The sequence below is a fragment of the Coregonus lavaretus genome (genome assembly GCF_964263955.1).
Source record: "Coregonus lavaretus genome assembly, chromosome: 5".
Classification (NCBI taxonomy): Eukaryota; Metazoa; Chordata; class Actinopteri; order Salmoniformes; family Salmonidae; genus Coregonus; species Coregonus lavaretus.
The window spans coordinates 52,727,334-52,749,209 of record NC_139992.1 but is presented as its reverse complement, the minus strand read 5'-3'; the positions used below and the strand labels follow the sequence as shown (position 1 = coordinate 52,749,209).

General features: G+C 42.0%; 1 protein-coding gene across 1 annotated transcript in view; it reads right to left on the bottom strand.

Annotated features, from left to right (window-relative positions):
* Positions 1 to 21,876, bottom strand: part of LOC311129787 (dachshund homolog 1-like) — a gene marked incomplete at both ends in the record, with an annotated part of 351,947 nt that overhangs the window by 83,384 nt on the left and 246,687 nt on the right. The window contains 4 exons of the mRNA XM_084162228.1: positions 15,562 to 15,702; positions 16,130 to 16,331; positions 16,517 to 16,609; positions 16,821 to 16,993. Coding sequence (XP_084018354.1) covers positions 15,562 to 15,702; positions 16,130 to 16,331; positions 16,517 to 16,609; positions 16,821 to 16,993 — 609 coding nt within the window. The remainder of the gene's footprint in view (positions 1 to 15,561; positions 15,703 to 16,129; positions 16,332 to 16,516; positions 16,610 to 16,820; positions 16,994 to 21,876) is intronic.

Genomic DNA, 21,876 nt, shown 5'->3' with positions numbered 1-21,876 from the left:
TTCCCTCCGCCACTCATCCACTGACCTTTCTCCATTTCAGTGTGTATTAGGTTATCAGCCGGTCCTGGCACCATGGTAACATAGCCAGATCGAGGCACCTGCGGTGGATGAATGGTTTCGGCGCTCGGAGGAGACCTGGAACGCTGCCCATGTACGCCTGCAACGGGCCATCAGGCGACAAAAGGTGAGCGCCGACCGCCACCGCAGTGAGGCCCCGGTGTATGCACCGGGGGAACGGTTCTGGCTCTCTACCCGAAACCTGCCCCTTCGCCTGCCCTGCTGGAAGCTGGGTCGGTGGTTTGTGGGGCCATTTAAAGTCCTGAGGAGATTAAACAAGGTTTGTTATAGGTTACAGCTTCCTCCTGAGTATCGTATTAACCCCTCGTTCCATGTGTCTCTCCTCAGGCCAGTGGTAGCTGGTCCACTCCAGGAATCTGAGATATAGGATGTTCCTGCACCCCCACTGGACATCGAGGGGGCACCGGCGAACTCGGTCCGTTCCATCCTGGATTCGAGGCGTCGGGTGGGGGGCCTGCAGTATCTCCTGGAGTGGGAGGGGTACGGTCCGGAGGAACGGTGCTGGGTCCCTAGGAGGGACATCCTCGATCCTTCCAGGATTTCCACCATCGTCATCCGACTCGCCCTGCGCCGCGTCCTCCTGGCCGTCCCCGAGGCCGGTGTCGGCGGAAGCCTGCGTCAAGGGGGGGGGGGGGATACTGTCACGGATTCAGCCGAGGCTGCTCCTCCTCCTTGCTCGGGCAGGCTTCGGCGTTCGTCGTCACCGGAGTAATAGCTGCCACCGATCTATGTTTCTGTGTTCTACTTGTTTTGTCTTCATTATACACACCTGGTTCCCATTATGTCTATGATTTGTTTTCCTATTTAACCCTCTGGCTCCCACTGTGTTGTGTGCGTGTTTGGTCATGTTTGGTTGTCGTCTGGTGAGCGGGTTTGTTCCTCCCTGCGTGAAGGTTATGTTATTTACGTTACCTACGAGTAAATTACGTTTTTGATTTGCTCTGTGTCCTGCGCCTGACTTCGTCCTACCGCATCACACTGACCTCCTGACACTACCATCACGGGACTTTTATTAATTGTTTCATTCAGTGTTGTTACAACATTCAACCAACATAATGCATAGTGAATTTAATGTCAAAAATATATATATCGAAACCGAAAAGCCATTACCATGGCATTGCATCATTTGTGACTCACTTCAGGAAACTAGGCGTATGTCGTATGTGACTACATCAGAGGAGAGACATTTTAACGTTTTATTTTATTTGTTATTATCAAAATCCTTTTTTTTTGTATAGACCTGTCTTCTGGAACATTTGAACTTTCATGTGCCTTAATAACAAACTTGTATGCCATCTGTAAATACGAATAAAATTGTTAAATTACGAGCCTAGTTTGTTTCACAACGGAAAAAGACAGGAACCTTCCCACAAGCCATGATTGGCTGAGATAATAACAAAAATTGAGCTTTTTGACCATCAAGGAAAACAATATGTCTGGCGCAAACCCAACACCTCTCATCACCCCGAGAACACCATCCCCACAGTGAAGCATGGTGGTGGCAGCATCATCCTGTTGGGATGTTTTTCATTGGCAGGGACTGGGAAACTGGTCAGAATTGAAGGAATGATGGATGGCACTAAATACAGGGAAATTCTTGAGGGAAACCTGTTTCATTCTTCCAGAGATTTGAGACTGGGACGGAGGTTCACCTTCCAGCAGGACAATGCCACTAAGCATACTGCTAAAGCAACACTTGAGTGGTTTAAGGGGAAACATTTAAATGTCTTGGAATGGCCTAGTCAATGCCCAGACCTCAATCCAATTGAGAATCTGTGGTATGACTTAAAGATTGCTGTACACCAGCGGAACCCATCCAACTTGAAGGAGCTGGAGCAGTTTTGCCTTGAAGAATGGGCAAAAATAACACTGGCTAAATGTGTAATTGCTGCAAAAGGTGGCTCTACAAAGTGTTGACTTTGGGAGGGTGAATCGTTATGCATGCTCAAGTTTTCTGTTTTTTTTGTCTTATTTCTTGTTAGTTTCACAATCAAAATATTTTGCATCTTCAAAGTAGTAGGCATGTTATTTAAATCAAATGATACAAACCCCCAAAAAATCCATTTTAATTCCAGGTTGTAAGGCAACAAAATAGGAAAAATGCCAAGGGGGGTGAATACTTTCGCAAGCCACTGTATGATGATCGGTTTGTATTGCTAGTACTCTATGGATTGGGATTATGGTTAATTGTTTAGCTAGCTACATATCTAATCAAACGACTCCAAGTTAAAGCGTATTGTTAGCTAGCTAGCTAATGTTAGCTGTCTGGCTCACTAGCTAACGTTACATTTATGATCTGTGTAGTAATATTATTTGTATCTCAGAAAGCCATTTGCATTGCTAGTTATAGCCTAATGTTAGCTAGCTAACTAACACTGAACCTAGTTGGTTAGTTTTAGCTAGCTATGACAATCTGTATTGCTAGTACTCTATGGGGTTGGGATTATGGTAGCTAGCTGTCTAAACAAAATACTCTAAAATATTTGTATCTGCAATTTGTCTTTCAGCATCAATAGAACACACCTGACTCTCCTCCACCAGTCATACAAGGAAAATGGTCTAATGCCTCCCATCAAAAAGAGAGCTGGCCCAAGCAAGCACAGGTTACACCTGAAGCATGATGACTTGCAGCGAGTTGTGAATTTCAAAAACAACTATGCAGAGGATAATTCAATAATATTACCAGGACCCCACCCAGGAGACAAACACTTTGGTGGAAAGCTGCTGCCATCTCATGTGACAAAAGCAGCGGTGTGGCATCTCAACAAAGAATCGATGACAACACTTGGTATGTAAAGCATAAACAACACATCTTTAGATTATTTCCTTCACCTCCAACATGATTGGCACTACTTTTATTGATCTCACATTATTTGTGTATTTTGCTAAGGAATGTGTAGTCGGGCTGTCTTCCTTCAGGAATCTGTGGAGAAAATTGCTGCCCCACATCTCAAGCACTAAGCCCAGGACAGACCTGTGCTGGCAGCGCCAGAGGAACAACTATCATGACTTCAGATCTGCCAATTTGCCAGAAGCTGTTAAATCAGCCAAGCAGAATAAGCAAGAGCAGCATCTCCTGCTTGTTCAGAGTGAGTGGTCTGTCTACCCGAAGATGGTTGCTGACTGCAAGACCACCTGTCAAGACTTGCAGTTGTCTCTGGGGGGACCTACTGACCCAGCAAGCAAAGACATCAGGATGCATTACAGCTTTGATTTTGCTCAACAAGTAAGCAACATTTCCTCCTTTATACTGATTGAGGACCTTACTACTGATGAATGTGTTTGTTTTTTATGACCGTGTTTTTCTTTCTTTCTGCTTGCATTTTGTATTTACAGTTTACATACACTTAAGTTGGAGTCATTAAAACTTGTTTTTCAACCACTCCACACATTTCTTGTTAAGAAACTATAGTTTTGGCAAGTCGGTTAGGACATCTACTTTGTGCATGACACAAGTAATTTTTCCAATGATTGTTTACAGACAGATTATTTCACTTATAATTCACTGTATCACAATTCCAGTGGGTCAGAACTTTACATACACTAAGTTGATGGTGCCTTTAAACAGCTTGGAAAATTCCAGAAAATGATGTCATGGCTTTAGAAGCTTCTGATAGGCTAATTGACATAATTTGAGTCAATTGGAGGTGTACCTGTGGATGTATTTCAAGGCCTACCTTCAAACTCAGTGCCTCTTTTCTTGACATCATGGGAAAATCCAAAGAAATCAGCCAATACCTCATATTATTATTTATTTATTTACTTCCACAAGTCTGGTTCATCCTTGGGAGCAATTTCCAAACGCCTGAAGGTACCACGTTAATCTGTACAAACAATAGAACGCAAGTATAAACACCATGGGACCACGCAGCCGTCATAACGCTCAGGAAGGAGACGCTTTCTGTCTCCCAGAGATGAATGTGCTTTGGTGCGCAAAGTGCAAATCAATCCCAGAACAACAGTAAAGGACCTTGTGAAGATGCTGGAGGATACAGGTACACAAGTATATATAACCACAGTAAAACAAGTCCTATATCGACATAACCTGAAAGGCCGCTCAGCAAGGAAGAAGCCACTGCTCACAACAAAGTCAAGGTATTGGAGTGGCCATCACAAAGCCCTGACATCAATCCTATAGAAAATGTGTGGGCAGAACTGAAAAAGCGTGTGCGAGCAAGGAGGCCTACAAACCTGACTCAGTTACACCAGCTCTGTCAGGAGGAATGGGCCAAAATTCACCCACCTTATAGTGGTAAGTTGTGGAAGGCTACCCGAAACATTTGACCAAAGTTAAAGCATTTAAAGGCAATGCTACCAAATACTAATTGAGTGTATGTAAAATTCTGACCCACTGTGAATGTGATGAAAGAAATAAAAGATGAAATAAATAATTCTCTCTACTATTATTCTGACATTTCACATTCTTAAAATAAAGTGGTGATCCTAACTGACCTAAGACAGGGCATTTTTACTAGGATTAAATGTCACGAATTGTGCAAAACTGAGTTGAAATGTATTTGGCTAAGGTGTATGTAAACTTCCGACTTCAACTGTTTATTGATGTGTGTATTTTCGGTAATTAATGTAATTCAGGGCTCATCTGTAAAACAGACTGTGGTCTCAGTATGACTCCCTGATAAAATAAAGGAAAACTATATATATATATATATATATATATATATATATATATATATATATATATATATATATATATATATATATATATATATATATATATATATACAGTACCAGTCAAAAGTTTGGACACACCTACCTATTCAAGGATTTTTTAGATTTTTTACTATTTTCTACATTGTAGAATAATAGTGAAGACATGAATCATGTAGTAACCAAAAAGGGTTAAACAAATCAAAATGCCTTGATGACAGCTTTGCACATGCTTGGCATTCTCTCAACCAGCTTCATGAGGTAGTCACCTGGAATGCTTTTCAAACAGTTTTGAAGGAGTTCCCACATATGCTGAGCACTTGTTGGCTGCTTTTCCTTCAGTCTGCGGTCCAACTCATCCCAAACAATCTCAATTGGGTTGAGGTCGGGTGATTGTGGAGGCCAGTTCATCTGATGCAGCACTCAATCACTCTCCTTGCTCATTTGCGTCATTTAATATTTATCAAATATGTTTATCTGGACACTTTCTGTTTTTGATATTGCTACTATGGAAATATGTAAGTGTCCCGTTTACACCTTCTGTATCCTGTGCGTGTGACAAATAAACATTGATTTTATTTGATATAGTGTGTGTTTACCAGAGACGGTAATGTAAAGAAAAACATGACCTGCACCAAGGGGGTTTTTCCTTACTGTAGGCTACTACTTTTAGTCTTGACATTTTTGTTTTTTTACTACACTGCTAACTCTGTTTAGCACATAGCCTCACATGTGAATCATTAAAGAGATGGGTGGGGCTAAGGCTTAAGAGGGTGTGAACGATGCTGAATGGGTGTAGACAAAGAAGAGCTCTCCAGTAGGTGTACCAAAACATTCAAGGGCCATTTTCTCAAAAGTGGAGTTACAAGTTTATCAACTTTCAAAGCAGAATTACTTTCCCATTGTTCCTTAACTTCAGTTAATGATATACCATTTCCCACCAGTCTCATTTATCCAATGTAAAAAACACAATTTCAAATTTTGCTACATAAGACCGAATCGAGGCGGTGAGTCACATTCATACCATGGTATAGATTTGAATCATGGTTTTAGCTTTGAAGTATGATGGTACTGCCAAGTAACTAAATAGTACCATGGCATTGCATTATTTATACCATGGTATAGATGTGGATCATGGAAATACCATGGTTTTGACATGCATTATACATTCTACCATGGTAATGCACAATTATGATAAATAGTACCAAAACTTATCATATAGTACCATCTTTATTAATTGTGTGTTACCATGGTACAATGGCAGTATAATGCATTAAATAAATAAACCCATCAAGGTCAAAAGAGGTTGGTTGGTATTATATTGATGCATTTATATACCATTATGGGCAAGTACAACAAAAGGCACTAGGCTACTATTGTTGGTCCTAGTTTGTCTGTAACATCAAAGAAAAAGGGAAATAGTTGCTGTCAAAAAGGGGTAATACTTTATGTATTAATAGTAAAAAATAAAAAAATAAAGGTCAATATAAGATCATTTGAGAGCCTAATTTGGTAGCCTAATTTTTGGCATTTTGTAATAATGTATTTACGGTCTACAGTGGCTCTCACTCTAGCCTGCCTATCCAGTTGAACTAGAGAGACAACTGAAAAATCAAGAGAGAAGCACCAAATAATAATACTTTTTTAAAACCTTATCATCACTGTGAGCGAATAATAAAGCATAAGATATGAAACATCAAGTTAAGCAGAGTGTAATGAAATTGTTATTTCTTATGACAATTTGATAGCTTCATTCATTTATAAAAGGCTGTTAGCATAGAAGCTAACATCAGCTAACATTAGCGCCAGTCAAGCTAGCATGTTACAGTCATGGTGACAGAGGACTCCAACTAATGTTCACACAGAGAGTCTAAATAAAGGGAAACATTGTAACATGCTGTTGTTAGTGATATGTTGAGAATGACATGACTAAAATGTATTTATGATAAGATGATAATTAATCTATTTTTACAAATAGTTTTTTAAAATGTTGGCTATTTAGAATTGTATAAGACTGGCCTAGTCAGTTGAATGAGAGAAAGCCAACTGAAAACTGTATTGAAGAGAGAAGCACCAAATAAACTCATTATTTTAAACCTTATCTTCAAGGTGTCAGACTCCCTTTATTCTTCTCACTATACCCTATCCAGGTCCCAAGTTTTAAGAGGATACACAACACTACTAGACCATGTGTTTTGTGGTTTTTCACTATGAGCTAAAAGGGTTTAAGTGGGTACACTAGGCCTACACTTTGCCATTGCAGAATGATAATTCAATGTTGCATTATGTGAGTACCATAAATTACTAAGTTTTTGGCCATATTACCCGAAAAATGGTGGGACACAGACCATCATGATAATACATTGTAAACAACTACCATGCTTTCATTTTTCACTACATGCTGCTAGTAAAAAAACATGGTATTATTTAAATTGTACTTTTTAAGGGTACATTTTTGTAACATGGAACTATCATGTTTTTCTGGTCACTACCATGGCTGGGAAATACTATGGTACTGGTGCAAATACAGAGGCTTGCGAAATTATTCACCCCCCTTGGCATTTTTCCTATTTTGTTGCCTTACAACCTGGAATTAAAATAGATTTTTGGGGGGTTTGTATGATTTGATTTACACAACATGCCTACAACTTTGATGATGCAAAAACATTTTTTTAAATTGTGAAACAAACAAGAAATAATAAAAAAAAAGAAAAGAAAACGTGAGTGTGCATAACTATTCACCCCCCCAAAAGTCAATACTTTGTAGAGCCACCTTTTGCAGCAATTACAGCTGCAAGTCTCTTGGGGTATGTCTCTATAAGCTTGGCACAACTAGCCACTGGGATTTTTGCCCATTCTTCAAGGCATAACTGCTCCGGCTCCTTCAAGTTGGATGGTTACATTGGTGTACAGCAATCTTTAAGTCATACCACAGATTCTGAATTGGATTGAGGTCTGGTCTTTGACTAGGTCATTCCAAGACATTTAAATGTTTCCCCTTAAACCACTCAAGTGTTGCTTTAGCAGTATGCTTATGGTCATTGTCCTGCTGGAAGGTGAACCTCCGTCCCAGTCTCAAATCTCTGAAAGACTGAAACAGGTTTCCCTCAAGAATTTCCCTGTATTTAGCGCCATCCATCATTCCTTCAATTCTGACCAGTTTCCCAGTCCCTGCTGATGAAAAACATCCCACAGCATGCTTCACTGTGGAGATGGTGTTCTCGGGGTGATGAGAGGTGTTGGGTTTGCACCAGACATAGCGTTTTCCCACATGCCTTTTGGCGAACACCAACCGTGTTTGCTTATTTTTTTTTCTTTAAGCAATGGCTTTTTTCTTCCCACTCTTCCGTAAAGCCCAGCTCTGTGGAGTGTACGGCTTAAAGTGGTCCTATGGACAGATACTCCAATCTCCGCTGTGGAGCTTTGCAGCTCCTTCAGGGTTATCTTTGGTGTCTTTGTTGCCTCTGATTAATGCCCTCCTTGCCTGGTCCGTGAGTTTTGTTGGGCGGCCCACTCTTGGCAGATTTGTTGTGGTGCCATATTCTTTCCATTTTTTTATAATGTATTTAATGGTGCTCCGTGGAATGTTAAAGTTTCGGATATATTTTTATAACCCAACCCTGATCTGTACTTCTCCACAACTTTGTCCCTGACCTGTTTGGTGAGCTCCTTGGTCTTCACTGTGCCGCTTGCTTAGTGGTGTTGCAGACTCTGGGGCCTTTCAGAACAGGTGTATATATACTGAGATCATGTGACACGTAAATAAAGTCCACCTGTGTGCAATCTAACTAATTATGTGACTTCTGAAGGTAATTGGTTGCACCACATCTTATTTAGGGGCTTCATAGCAAAGGGGATGAATACAAATGCACACACCACTTTTCCGTTATTTATTTTTTTCATTCCACTTGACCAATTTGGACTATTTTGTGTATGTCCATTACATGAAATCCAAATAAAAATCAATTTAAATTACAGGTTGTAATGCAACAAAATAGGAAAAATGCCAAGGGGGATGAATACTTTTGCAAGGCACTGTACCATGGTATTTTCCTGCCATTGTAGAACAATGAAAAAAATACCATGGTACTATCATGTTTTTTTGGTCACTACCATGGCAGGAAAATACCATGGTATTTGCACCGGTACCATGGCATTTTCCTGACATGGTAGTCAGTGCCATCCTCCAGAATATTGGAGTTGAGAACAATGCGGCCGATGCTGCAGCGAAGTTAGGAGAAGAGAAAACAGCCCTTTCCTTAATTGTCTAAGACAAGTGAGGAGAGAGGAAATCCAACTTAATTAGGTCTATAATCAATAGCCTGCCTGTTAAATGTGCCTGGCTTTATAAATCATCCATTTATATATACAGAATTAAGACAGATCCTGCTTCCGTTCCATGTTTGAGTGTTTGTTAATAGCCTGATGATTCTGTAAGCACCAAGCCTCACGCAACCACAACATATCGGATAAACAATTTCAAAGTGTTTAATCTTTGCTATGCTGTAATAAATTATTTTTTTCATTAGAACAGCCTCTCTGGTACATTTTAGATTTTAGTCATTTAGCAGACACTCTTATCCAGAGCGACTTACAGGAGCAATTAGGGTTAAGTGCCTTGCTCAAGGGCACATCGACAGATTTTTCACCTAGTCGGCTCAGGGATTAGAACCAGAGACCCTTCGGTTACTGGCACAACGCTCTTAAACACTAAGCTACCTGCCGCCCCATGGTATTATTTATAATGTATTTAGTGTTGTTTACACTGTTCCAAATAGTCAAAAAAATTATATTTAGCTTATAAGTAGATATTCCATTAAGAGGCGACTCCGGGATACTGACCTTCTAGCCAGAGTTGCAAAGAAAAAGCCATATCTCAGACTGCCCATCTTAATATTTTATTTTTATTGGGCAGTCTGAGATATGGCTTTTTTTTTTGCAACTCTGCCTAGAAGGTCAGCATCCCAGAGTCGCCTCTTCACTGTTGATGTTGAGACTGGTGTTTTGCAGGTATATTTAATGAAGCTGCCAGTTGAGGACCTGTGAGGCGTCTGTTTCTCAAACTAGAAACTCTAATTTATTTATCCTCTTGCTCAGTTGTGCACCAGCGCCTCCCACTCCTCTTTCTATTCTGGTTAGAGCCAGTTTGCGCTGTTCTGTGAAGGAATTAGTATACAGCGTTGTACGAGATCTTCAGTTTCTTGGCAATTTCTCACATGGAATAGCCTTCATTTCTCAGAACAAGAATATACTGACGAGTTTCAGAAGAAAGTTATTTGTTTCTGACCATTCTGAGCCTGTAATCGAACCCACAATTGCTGATGCTCCAGATACTCAACTAGTCTCAAGAAGGCCAGTTTTATTGCTTCTTTAATCAGCATAACAGTTTTCAGCTGTGCTAACATAATTGCAAAAGGGTTTTCTAATGATCAATTAGCATTTTAAAATGATAAACTTGGATTAGTAAACGCAACATGCCATTGGAACACAGTACTGATGGTTGCTGATAATGGACCTCTGTACACATATGTAGATATTCCATAAAAAATCAGCCGTTTCCAGCTACAATAGCAATTTACAACATTAACAATGTCTACACTGTATTTCTGATCAATTTGATGTTATTTTAATGGACAAAAAATTTGCTTTTCTTTCGAAAACAAGAACATTTCTAAGTGACCCCAAACTTTTGAACGGTAGTGTACATGGAAGGGACTTCATCACCCACTGTAGACTTGAAGACAGAACCTCACCCAGAGAGCTGTGTCTGTCAGTGTGTGGTTAGACAGCCAAATCCTTAGATTTGGCCAAATAGACACATAGAATGACATTCTAGTTCTGGTTAGACAGCTGAAGTTCTATCCACTCTATCCACAACTTATTTTTATTTGGCACTGTACTGTATGGCTGCCATCTTGCGAGTTCCGACCCAACTTTGCATTTTTCTTTCTTTTGGCGTTTATCTTCACGACATTGCACGAAATGTATCCGCTATCATTTCTTATGATCAACAATAACTTTTGAACATCCGATGCCAATCTGATGTTCAAAAGCTACTAACGTCAATTCCGGCTTCAACTTCGACTCATCTGGCCTGGGCTCTTGGTGTAATTCCGACCCAATTTTCAGGCTACCCAAGAGGAAATGAAGGTGAAAAAGAGGCAGGAGAGGAGAAATCCTGGCGAGATTAAGGCAAATGAAAACCGTCCACCCCTTCCCTCTTTTCCATTGGCCAATGATAATACATGATAATAAGATGGATGACCTCTGATCACGGATTTGCTATCAACGGGACTCTCGTAACTGCAATATTCTCTTTCTGAAACATAGCATTCCGACAAGATACACCAAATGACTATCCATTCACAGAGGGGACAGGACATTGGATTCAGGGAAATCGAGAGCGGGAGGGTTATGCAGCATCAACAGCAAATGGTGTGCTGGCACTAGTGCAGTGGAAGTTTACCCATTGCTCACCCGTCTTGGAATACCTGATGGTCAAATGCCAACCTTTCTACCTCCCGAGAGAGTTTTCAGCTGTTATCGTAACTGCTGTATATATTCCACCTCAGGACAAGAAAAAAAACAAAAACAAGCTGGCACTTAATGAACTGTAGAAGGCTATAAACAAGCAGGAAACCATGCACCCGGAGGCTGCTTTTCTGGTTGCTGGTGATTTAAATTTTGGTAATTAAGACACGTGATGCCCAACTTCCATCAACACGTCTCCTTCGCCCCGTCATTCGCAGGAGAAAGAGACAGAGATATTGTGTACGTAGGTCGGGGTGACTTGTAAGGATCCGACGGCGAGCAAGTAAACTGCCTCTTCCATCAATCCTATTAGTCAATGTTCAATCATTTGAAAATAAATTAGATGACCTACGATTACAGTTATCCTACCAACGGGATATTAAAAACTGAAATATCTTGTGTTTCACAGAGTCGTGGCTGAACTACGACATGGACAACATACAGCTGGCGGGATATACACTACATCGGCAGGATAGATCGGCTGACTCCGGTAAGACAAGGGGTGGCGGTCTGTGTATATTTGTAAACAACAGCTGGTGCACAAAATCAAATACTAAGGAAGTCTCAAGGTTTTGCTCGCCTGAGGTAGAGTATCTTATGATAAGCTGTAGACCACACCATTTACCAAGAGAGTTTTATCTATATTTTTCATAGCTGTCTATTTACCACCACAACCCAATGCTGACATTAAGATTGCACTCAATGAGCTGTATAAGGCCATAAGTAAACAGGAAAACACTCATCCAGAGGCAGCGCTCCTAGTGGCCGGGAAACTTAAATCCGTTCTACCTAACTTCTACCAGCATGTTAAATATGCAACCAGAGAAAAAAAAAAAAAAAAAAAACTCTAGACCACCTTTACACACAGAGACGCATACAAAGCTCTACCTCACCCTCCATTTGGTAAATCTGACCATAACTCTATCCTCCTGATTCCTGCTTATAAGCAAAAACTAAAGCAGGAAGCACCAGTGACTCGGTTAATAAAAAAGTGGTCAGATGACGCAGATGCTAAGCTACAGGACTGTTTTGCTAGCACAGACTGGAACATGTTCCAGGATTATTCAGATAGCATTGAGGAGTACACCACATCAGTCACTGGCTTCATCAATAAGTGCATCGATGACGTCATCCCCACAGTGACCATACGTACATACCCCAACCAGAAGCCATGGATTACAGGCAACATCCACACTGAGCTAAAGGGTAGAGCTGCCACTTTCAAGGAGCGGGACTCTAACCCGGACGCTTATAAGAAATCCCGCTATGCCCTCCGACGAACCATCAAACAGGCAAAGAGTCAATAAAGGACTAAGATTGAATCGTACTACAGCGGCTCTGACACTCGTCGGATGTGGCAGGGCTTGAAAACTATTACACACTACAAAGGGAAGCACAGCCGCGAGCTGCCCAGTGACACAAGCCTACCAGACGAGCTAAACCACTTCTATGCTCGCTTCGAGGCAAGCAACCCTGAAGCATGCATGAGAGCTCCAGCTGTTCCGGATGACTATGTGATCACTCTCTCCGTAGCCAATGTGAGTAAGACTTTTAAGCAGGTCAACATTCACAAGGCCGCAGGGTCAGACGGATTACCAGGACAGTGTCTTCACTGACATTTTCAACATGTCCCTGACTGAATCTGTAATACCAACATGTTTCAAGCAGACCACCATAGTCCCCGTGCCCAAGGACACTAAGATAACCAGCCTAAATGACTACCAACCCGTAGCACTAACGTCTGTAGCCATGAAATGCTTTGGAAGGCTGGTCATGGCTCACATCAGCACCATTATCCCAGAACCCTAGACCCACTCCAATTTGCATACCGCCCCAACAGATCCACAGATGATGCAATCTCTATTGCTCTCCACACTGTCCTTTCCCACCTGGAAAAGAGGAACACCTACGTGAGAATGCTATTAATTGACTACAGCTCAGCGTTCAACACCATAGTGCCCTCAAAGCTCATCACTAAGCTAATGATCCTGGGACTAAACACCTCCCTTTACAACTGGATCCTGGACTTCCTGACGGGCCGCCCCCAGTAGGTAAGGGTAGGTAACAACACATCTGCCACGCTGATCCTCAACACGGGGGCCCGTCAGGGGTGCATGCTCAGTCCCCTCCTGTACTCCCTGTTCACCCTTGACTGCATGGCCAGGCACGACTCCAACACCATCATTAAGTTTGCCAACGAAACAACAGTGGTAGGCCTGATCACAGACAACGATGAGACAGCCTATAGGGAGGAGGACAGACACTTGGCCGTGTGTGCCAGGATAACAACCTCTCCCTCAACTTGACCAAGACAAATGAGATGACTGTAGACTACAGGAGAAAAAAGAGGACTGAGCATGCCCCCATTCTCATCGACGGGGCTGTAGTGGAACAGGTTGAGAGCTTCAAGTTCCTTGGTGTCCACATCACCAACAAACTATCATGGTCCAAACACACCAAGACAGTCGTGAAGAGGGCACGACAAAGCCTATTCCCCGAAGATTTGGCATGGGTCCTCAGATCCTCAAAAGGTTCTACAGCTGCACCATCGAGATCATCCTGACTGGTTGCATCACCGCCTGGTATGGCAACTGCTCGTCCTCCGACCGCAAGGCACTACAGAGGGTAGTGCGTACGGCCCAGTACATCACTTGGGCCAAGCTTCCTGCCATCCAGGACCTCTATACCAGGCGGTGTCAGAGGAAGGCCCTCAAAATTGTCAAAGACTCCAGCCACCCTAGTCATAGACTGTTCTCTCTGCTACCGCACGGCAAGCGGTACCGGAGCGCCAAGTCTAGGTCCAAAAGTCTTCTCAACAGCTTCTACCCCCAAGCCATAAGACTCCTGAACAGTTAAGCATGGCTACCCGGACTATTTGCACTATCTCCCCCCCCCCCCCACACCCCCCCACCCCCACAACATATTTTTACGCTGCTGCTACTCTGTTAATTATTTATGCATAGTCAGTTTAACTCTACCCACATGTACATATTACCTCAACTACCTCAACTAGCCGGTGCCCGCGCACATTGACTCTGCACCAGTACCCCCCTGTATATAGCCTCCCTACTGTTATCTTATTTTACTTTTTTCTCAACACTTTTTTGTTGTTGTTGTTTTATTTTACTTTTTTTATAAAAAAAAATAATGCATTGTTGGTTAAGGGCTGTAAGTAAGCATTTCATGGTAATGTCTACACCTGTTGTATTCGGCGCATGTGGCAAATAAAATATGATTTGATTTGATAAAGTCCTAGACTACTGTTACTCTACCCATAAGCAAGCACACAAGGCCCTCCCTCGTCCCCCCTTCAGCCATGATCTGCCCAATGATACCTCTCTACCAGACAAACTAAATGCATTTTATGCACGCTTTGACAAAAACAACACAGAGCCTTGCACGAGGGCTGCCGCCGACCCAGAGGACTGGCTGATTTCACTCTCGGAGGCCGACATGAGCAATGTTTTTAATCAGGTCAACACTCCCAAGGCCGCAGGGCCGGACAGAATTCCAGGGCATGTTTTCAGAGCACCCGCAGAACACTTTCAACCTCTCCTTGTCTCAGTCTTTAATCCCCACGTCTCAAGCTGACAACCATAATTCCTGTTCCCAAGAACTCTAATGACTACCTCCCTGTAGCACTCACATCTGTAATCAGGAAGGGCTTTGAAAGGCTGGTTATGGCACACATCAACTCCATCCCAGACACCCTAGACCCACTCCAATTTGCATACCACCCCAACAGATCCATAGACGACGCAATCTCAATTGCACTACACACTGCCTTCACCCACCTAGATAAGAGGAATACCTACAGTACCAGTTTTACTATTTTCTACATTGTAGAATAATAGTGAAGACATCAAAACTATGAAATAACACATATGGAATGATGTAGTAACCAAAAAAGTGTTAAACACATGAAAATATATTTTATATTTGAGATTCTTCAAATAGCCACCCTTTGCCTTGATGACAGCTTTGCACACTCTTGACAATCTTGACATGGTGAGTCAGTCAGGAAGGGAGAAGTCCTTAACTTCAAAACTTCTCCATAGCAAAGCTAGCTTAGCTTACCTCGCTGTACTCACTACTGCCATTGTTTGTTGTGATTGAATGGCAAAGACACACCCAAGAAACATCCACATCAAACCACACCCCCAAGACAACTCTTGTTTGGCTTCCGTCATGGCCGTTAGCATTTCTTAATTACAAAGCTTCAAAACGAGGCCAAATCAGGAAGTTCAGTCACTCTTTAAAGTTTTACAATAGGACAAGTCTTACCTTTGTCGATGTGCATCCTCTTTGCTTCGTGGCTCATGTCATGGGCTAGGTCTCCTTCTTTAGGCCCAGGCAGAATGCTTGGGGAGAGGCCCAGCAGAGCTTGGTTCATTTGGTTCATAGACAAACCATTCTGATGTATGGCTGGAGAGGAGAGCGAGAGAAGTACAGGTGATTTAGAAGATGTCTTTGTCTGTTCAATTTCACAAGTCTATGCCCTGTCTGAACAGCTAGCTAACACATTTTGTATTTTAAACATGTGGACGACTCAAAATTACTGTTCTTCAGTCCTGGTGCTAGGGACCCACAGTGTGCAGGGTTTTGTTCCAGCCCAGCACTAATATACCTGATACAACTGATAAAGTGTATTACCATCAAATGAATCATCTAGAACTTGAGTAGTTGATTTAGGTGTGTAACCACTGGGCTGGAACAAAAACCTACACGCCCAGGATCAAAGAGCAATACAAAATTCCAACTCTAAAATCCGTTTTTCTATCAGTTCAGTACAACAACAACAGCAACAACAACAACAACAACAAAATTGGGTTAGCAGGGTTGGTTTGTTTACTTGCGGCACTGAACACGCAGTTAGCCAGTCTGACTCGTTGCATGGGAAGGGAATAAGGGGACGTACGTATCCTGTCTGAGGAGCTCTCTGTGCGGGCCGGCGAGCTGGAGACACTGCTGCTGCGGTGGGACGATGGGTGGCTGCCGGGCCTCCTGCCGTCCTCTAAGGAAGGGGCGGGGGATGGACTATCTGGGACACGCTCCTGTCAATGACAGAGGGACATCAGTGACAAATGAGGTCCATGAAAGTAGATGCTGTGTAATCAATTGGCCATTTCCATAGTGCTTCCCTGTCCTTCATCGCAGTCAAAAGTTCATGAACAATTACTTTAAATGCCTAGAGCTGTATATTTGTTATACACAGTTTGTGTCTATTCTGCCACTTTACCTTGATGACTGAGGTGACTATTATGCAGGGCAGGCTCTGTTGCTGTGCCACATCTTCCATGTTTGAATATAACAGTGTTTTCCAATCCTGGTCCTGGGGACCCAAAGGGGTGTACATATTTATTTTTGCCCTAGCACTAACACATTTATGGGTCCCAAATATCAGGATTGGGAAACACTGTCATATAATGTCTTACTTTATAGTTATTATGCTTATGCTTATGCTTATTATTATTATTATTATTATTATTATTATTATTATTATTATTATTATTATTATTATTATTATTATTATTATAGCTTACTTTGATGACTGAGGTGACCATTCTGCAGGGCAGGCTCTGCTGCTGTGCGGCGGCGGCCATGTTGGCGATGGTGCTGAGGTGGTTCATCTGGCTCATTGCCATGGAAACAGAAGCAGGGGGCAAGCTAACAGGGATCAGGGGGTGGGGCATCATCATGAAGGGCAGTTCCAAACCTACAACAGGGGAGAAAGGTGATTGGTTAATGGAAACCATGGTTGGTTGGTTCATCTCGATTGGAGGACGTTGATTGGTTAATTGGTTAATTTGACATATGTAACCAATAAGGGTTGGGTTAAGTCAAAACCTGTCTTGGTGATGGTTATGCGGTATCATTTACTTATGTGGTGTCATTTACTATTCCTTTTAGAGAAGCCTACCCGCTATTTTTAGACTGTTCGTAATTTATGTTTGATCATTACAAAAAGTAACTGTAAAACTATTTGATTGAATTAAGATTTACTGAGCTGGGTGGACATGCTGGTATAACCTACAGATCACTGATACTGACATGCCTTCTCATGCCATTGAATGCAAAAATAACAACATAAAATAATTATCATCAAACAACATTACACTTATTTATGTAATAATATCAGCAGAATATGTTAAACCCGGTCCTTCCTCACAGTATATTTTGTAATCCTTATCTCAAGCGCTTCACGGGTTATCGTTCCATATTAACATAAGAGGCGTAAATGTTTGACATCACATGTTAATAATAGATTATATTACAATAATTGTAATGAAAATGGCAATGATGATAACTATATATACACAATCATTCAAAGCCACACTAAACATATTGGGTAAAGTGTTATGAAATGTAATGTCATGTAATATTGTAAACTGTATATAACTGCCTTAATGTTGCTGGACCCCAGGAAGAGTAGCTGCTGCCTTGGCGATCCTTAATAAATACAAATACAAAGCCAAAAAAAACACATAAATTATTCTGTGTTGAACAAAAGGTCCACATTATGGAAATAACGCTTGCTACTTACACATAAGGAATGATCTAAGTCCGTGTCCAAAATGGCATCCTATTCCCTTTATTGTGCGCTACTTTTGACCAGGACCCATTGCTAAAATTAGTGCACTATATAGTGAATAGGATGCCATTTGGGAAACACTTAGTGTGAAAAATGGCTACAAGCTGAACAAGCTACACCACAGAACAAGTCTGATTTTTAATTTAACAGGGAATTTTCATTTCGGCTCCGTTTTGTAATCTGGATTACATTACCTCATCACAAGATCAGATATCTTACAAATGTTAAAAAATTATTCAATTTCAGCTCAGCAATAGTACTCTAATTGTTCAAAGTCAAGACATTAGTCGGACAAAAAAAAGGGGAATAGTGTAGGCTAGCGCTCCGCTGTGCCTTTAGATGATACAGTATTATGAAAACGGTCTAACCTTCAAAGGACATGAACACACATAGGTGTCTGTCCCCGAAACCCCAGGCCTCCTCCTCTCAGCACTCCCACCTCCTTTTTGGGGTGCTTTGAACTTGGTGGGCTCAAAAGTGACTGGGAACATTTCTGCCTTCTTCCTTCGCCACTCAGTTGTTTTCCCCTGAAGTGCTTAAAAAAAAATCTCAATACCTCACAGAAGCTACTGAATCTGACAAAACCCCACTGTATTTTCTTTTGACAACTTGGCTCAAGGTAAAGAAGAGAACAAACACCACTAGAACCACCACCCAAGAAAGCTAATCCACAAAACATCTATGCTTTTGCGACAAAACATCAGTTGGCAACAAGGGACAAGGCGATCTACACCACAAGGAAATCCTCAAAAGACAAGGACACTGTTTGTGAAATGAAAGGCAAGGAGGTACTCCTTCTCTCCGTTGTTCCCTCACATTTCTCCAGAATCATGTTGATTTCCATAAGAAAGATGGCATGCAGATTCCGAGTGGTGAGCATCCCGAAGCATGAAGAAGCAAGGGAGATTAAAGCCAAGGCATAACGCAAGGGTGAACCTTCGGTCCCGCCACCATTCTCGTACGAGCTCCATCTCTGAATCAATTACCTCTTGGGCTCAATTAAAACAGCACCACAGTGGGCCTGATGGCAGGGGTAGTTACAGTGAGACAACATTGAGAGGCCCACTATGTGTGTATCTACGTTTCAAAGGCAATCAAGGGCCAGAAAGGGGAGTGCTATCCTGCCTTTGAGGGATAAGCATGGGCAAGTGCGCACAAACACACATGCACGCACACATGCAGCACAGGCATGTGCAAGACACACAAACATGAACACACACACACTGTGTCTGACTACATCTTAAGGAAACCAACATACACATAAGGGGAGAGAGATAGCCTGAGACTGATATGACTTTGCTTTTGTCATTCAAATGTATTGTCGAGAAGGGACCTGCAAGTAAGCATTTCTTTGGACGGCACATACTATGTGTATCCCGTACATACGACAAATAAAAACTTGAAACTTGAAACACACACACCCTGAGTGATCTTTTGTGCTAACCGCTGTGATTCTATAGTATGTCTCGTTCTGAAAGGCAGACGGATGGGCATACAGTAGAGGACTCTAGGGGTCTTAATCTCACTCCTTATGTGTTGGCCTCCCTTTCACGTTCCACCATCCTCAAGCGATGTTTCCTCCATAAAGGCCCATTCAGTTGACTGTAAGGGAACCTGCTGTAGGCCAAGACGAGTTCGCCTAGTCCTTTCATTGGGGACTGAAAGGCACTGGGCACAGCTTGGATTGGTTGGATTCAATGGCATAGATGTCAGGTTTTATTGGGAAATAGCTGAGTGTTTGTTTATTTGAGTAGATGTTTTTTCAGACATCTTGTTTCTGTCTTTGTTTTGGAATTGATTCAGTTACTTTTCCCAGGTACTTACATGGTGGATTTATAGTGAATGGGTTAGAATTAGGTTGGCCAACTATTGTGTATGTGAGTGTATAGACTTTAGTGGATGTTTTTGTTGCTTTTCCTACCACCTTTCCTACTGCCTACAACAAGTAATTTACCTGGAGTAGGCCTAAGCCCTAGGGACTTCCAAAGGTGAACTCCTACTTAGCTACCATCATTAAAACTCCAAATCACTTAATACTCAGGCAAACAGCTCAAGCTATTAGGTTGGGTAATACAACACATCGCAAGTGCATGCATGAATAAGCAATGATCCGAATCATAGAGGATAAATGGAATGAATTCAAATACCCTTTGGAAATATCATAATTAAAAAGGTGTTATGTCAGACAGAAACACATGGAATAGGTCTGGAAAACGAAAAGCAGGTTCAAGTATTAATACAAAATCAGTTGATGAAGGGTTTAGATTGATTAAAAAGAGGGCAATAATTGCAACCTTTTTCAAGACAAAAATGACTGAGCCATTAACCTGCAGCGAAGCAATCTCCTCTATCGTTAATCCTGCTGGTGTTCTAACGGTGTGTGTGTGTGTGTGTGAGTGAGTGTGAGTGTAAGTGTACCTACATGCATGCACAAGTGTGTGTGTTTGTGTGTGTTTGTGTGTGTGTGTGTGTGTGTGTGTGTGAGTGTACGTGTGCCTACATGCATGCACAAGTGTGTGTGTGTTTGTGTGTGTGTGTGTGCATATGTAGTGTGTGTGTGTGTGTGTGTGTGTATGTGTGTGTGTGTGTGTGTGTGTGTGTGTGTGTTAACATGAGTCCTGATGGAGACAACTATTCTAACCACCTTTTCCAACAATAGGGCATCCTCTGGGTAGGAATAATAGCATATTAATCCAAAGGTATCGGAATGAATACCTAGCCTTCCGAATAGCCCACAGACCTCTGTCTATGAACCAACCAGCAGTCCTGTCTCCATTTAGCTACGGAGTGGCTAGATTTCCCTTCACAAAAATTAAACCAGCTCCGGCTTGTCACTTTATTATCTCTTCAACTGAATGATTTATTGTTTGTGGAGCAAAAGAAAAACAAAAGAGAGAGACGAGATTACATTTCCAGCCACAGCACAGGCTCATATCTAGTTTTTTTCTTTCTCTAACTCCCTCTGTCCAGGGAAAAGGCTCCCGACAAACAATAATGTCAGCCGTAATTGATCAGAGGTCGCCACCCAGGCCTCGTGTAAAAGCTCCACAATTTAAGTGACAATGAGTGCTATCTGGGGCCGAGCGGCCTCCTCAAATACTAGGGCTAATGAAGCTGTCTGACTCTGCTATTTACCTTATTTTAACTGGAAAAGGGGATGAGATGTACTGTAAGAGACAGCAAGGGCTGGAGAGGATCTCTCCTGGCTTCTCTCTTCTCTCTCTGTCTCTCTCATTGGTGAAGTAGTACCGTGCGTACGTCTGAGGAATGCATAATTGGTTGCCTGCCGCAGCCAAAGCTGAGGGATCCATACGCTAGCTAATTAAATGGCTTACTTCAAGCCTATCTGTCTTTGTTTTAGCAAGGGGCTCAGGGCTTCGGAACAATGGATTGGCAAATGCTGTTGTTAAACTGAAGCACATTCGTATGTGGTCAGTCCCTTTGATTTGGATTGGGAAAGACACAGGGTTGATTTGTACTGTGTTGTTAAGCCTCTTTTTGCGTTCATGGTACAGACACGTGTTTCTCTACTGATCTGTCGAAAGCTATAAATGGCACCATTTTAATCAAACTGCTAGAATTACTTCCTGTGTATAAATATAAGGTATTCACATACTCCAATCTAGGCTATTCTACTAATTGCCCTCGTAAAATGCCCACATGTTGCTGGTGCATTTCTCAGACAAAGGTGAAAGCGGTGGTGCACACACATGGTCTATAGGTGTGGGACTTTTTTGTGATTGCGTTGGGGGATTTGTTGGGTTTTGCACCCAAATCCCATAAGGAAACAAATGGCCGATTAAAATAAAATGGTTGCGTTCCCAAATATCACCCTATGTCCTACATAGTGCACTACTTTTGACCAGAGCTCTATGGGCCCTGGTCAAAAGTAGTGCACTGTAGGGAACAGGGTACCATTTAGGATGCAGCCAATGTCTCTGAGGCTGTGGGCACTTTCAGTGGTCTCCCAGTACCATACAGTATATCTTTACTGTAAGTACTCATCT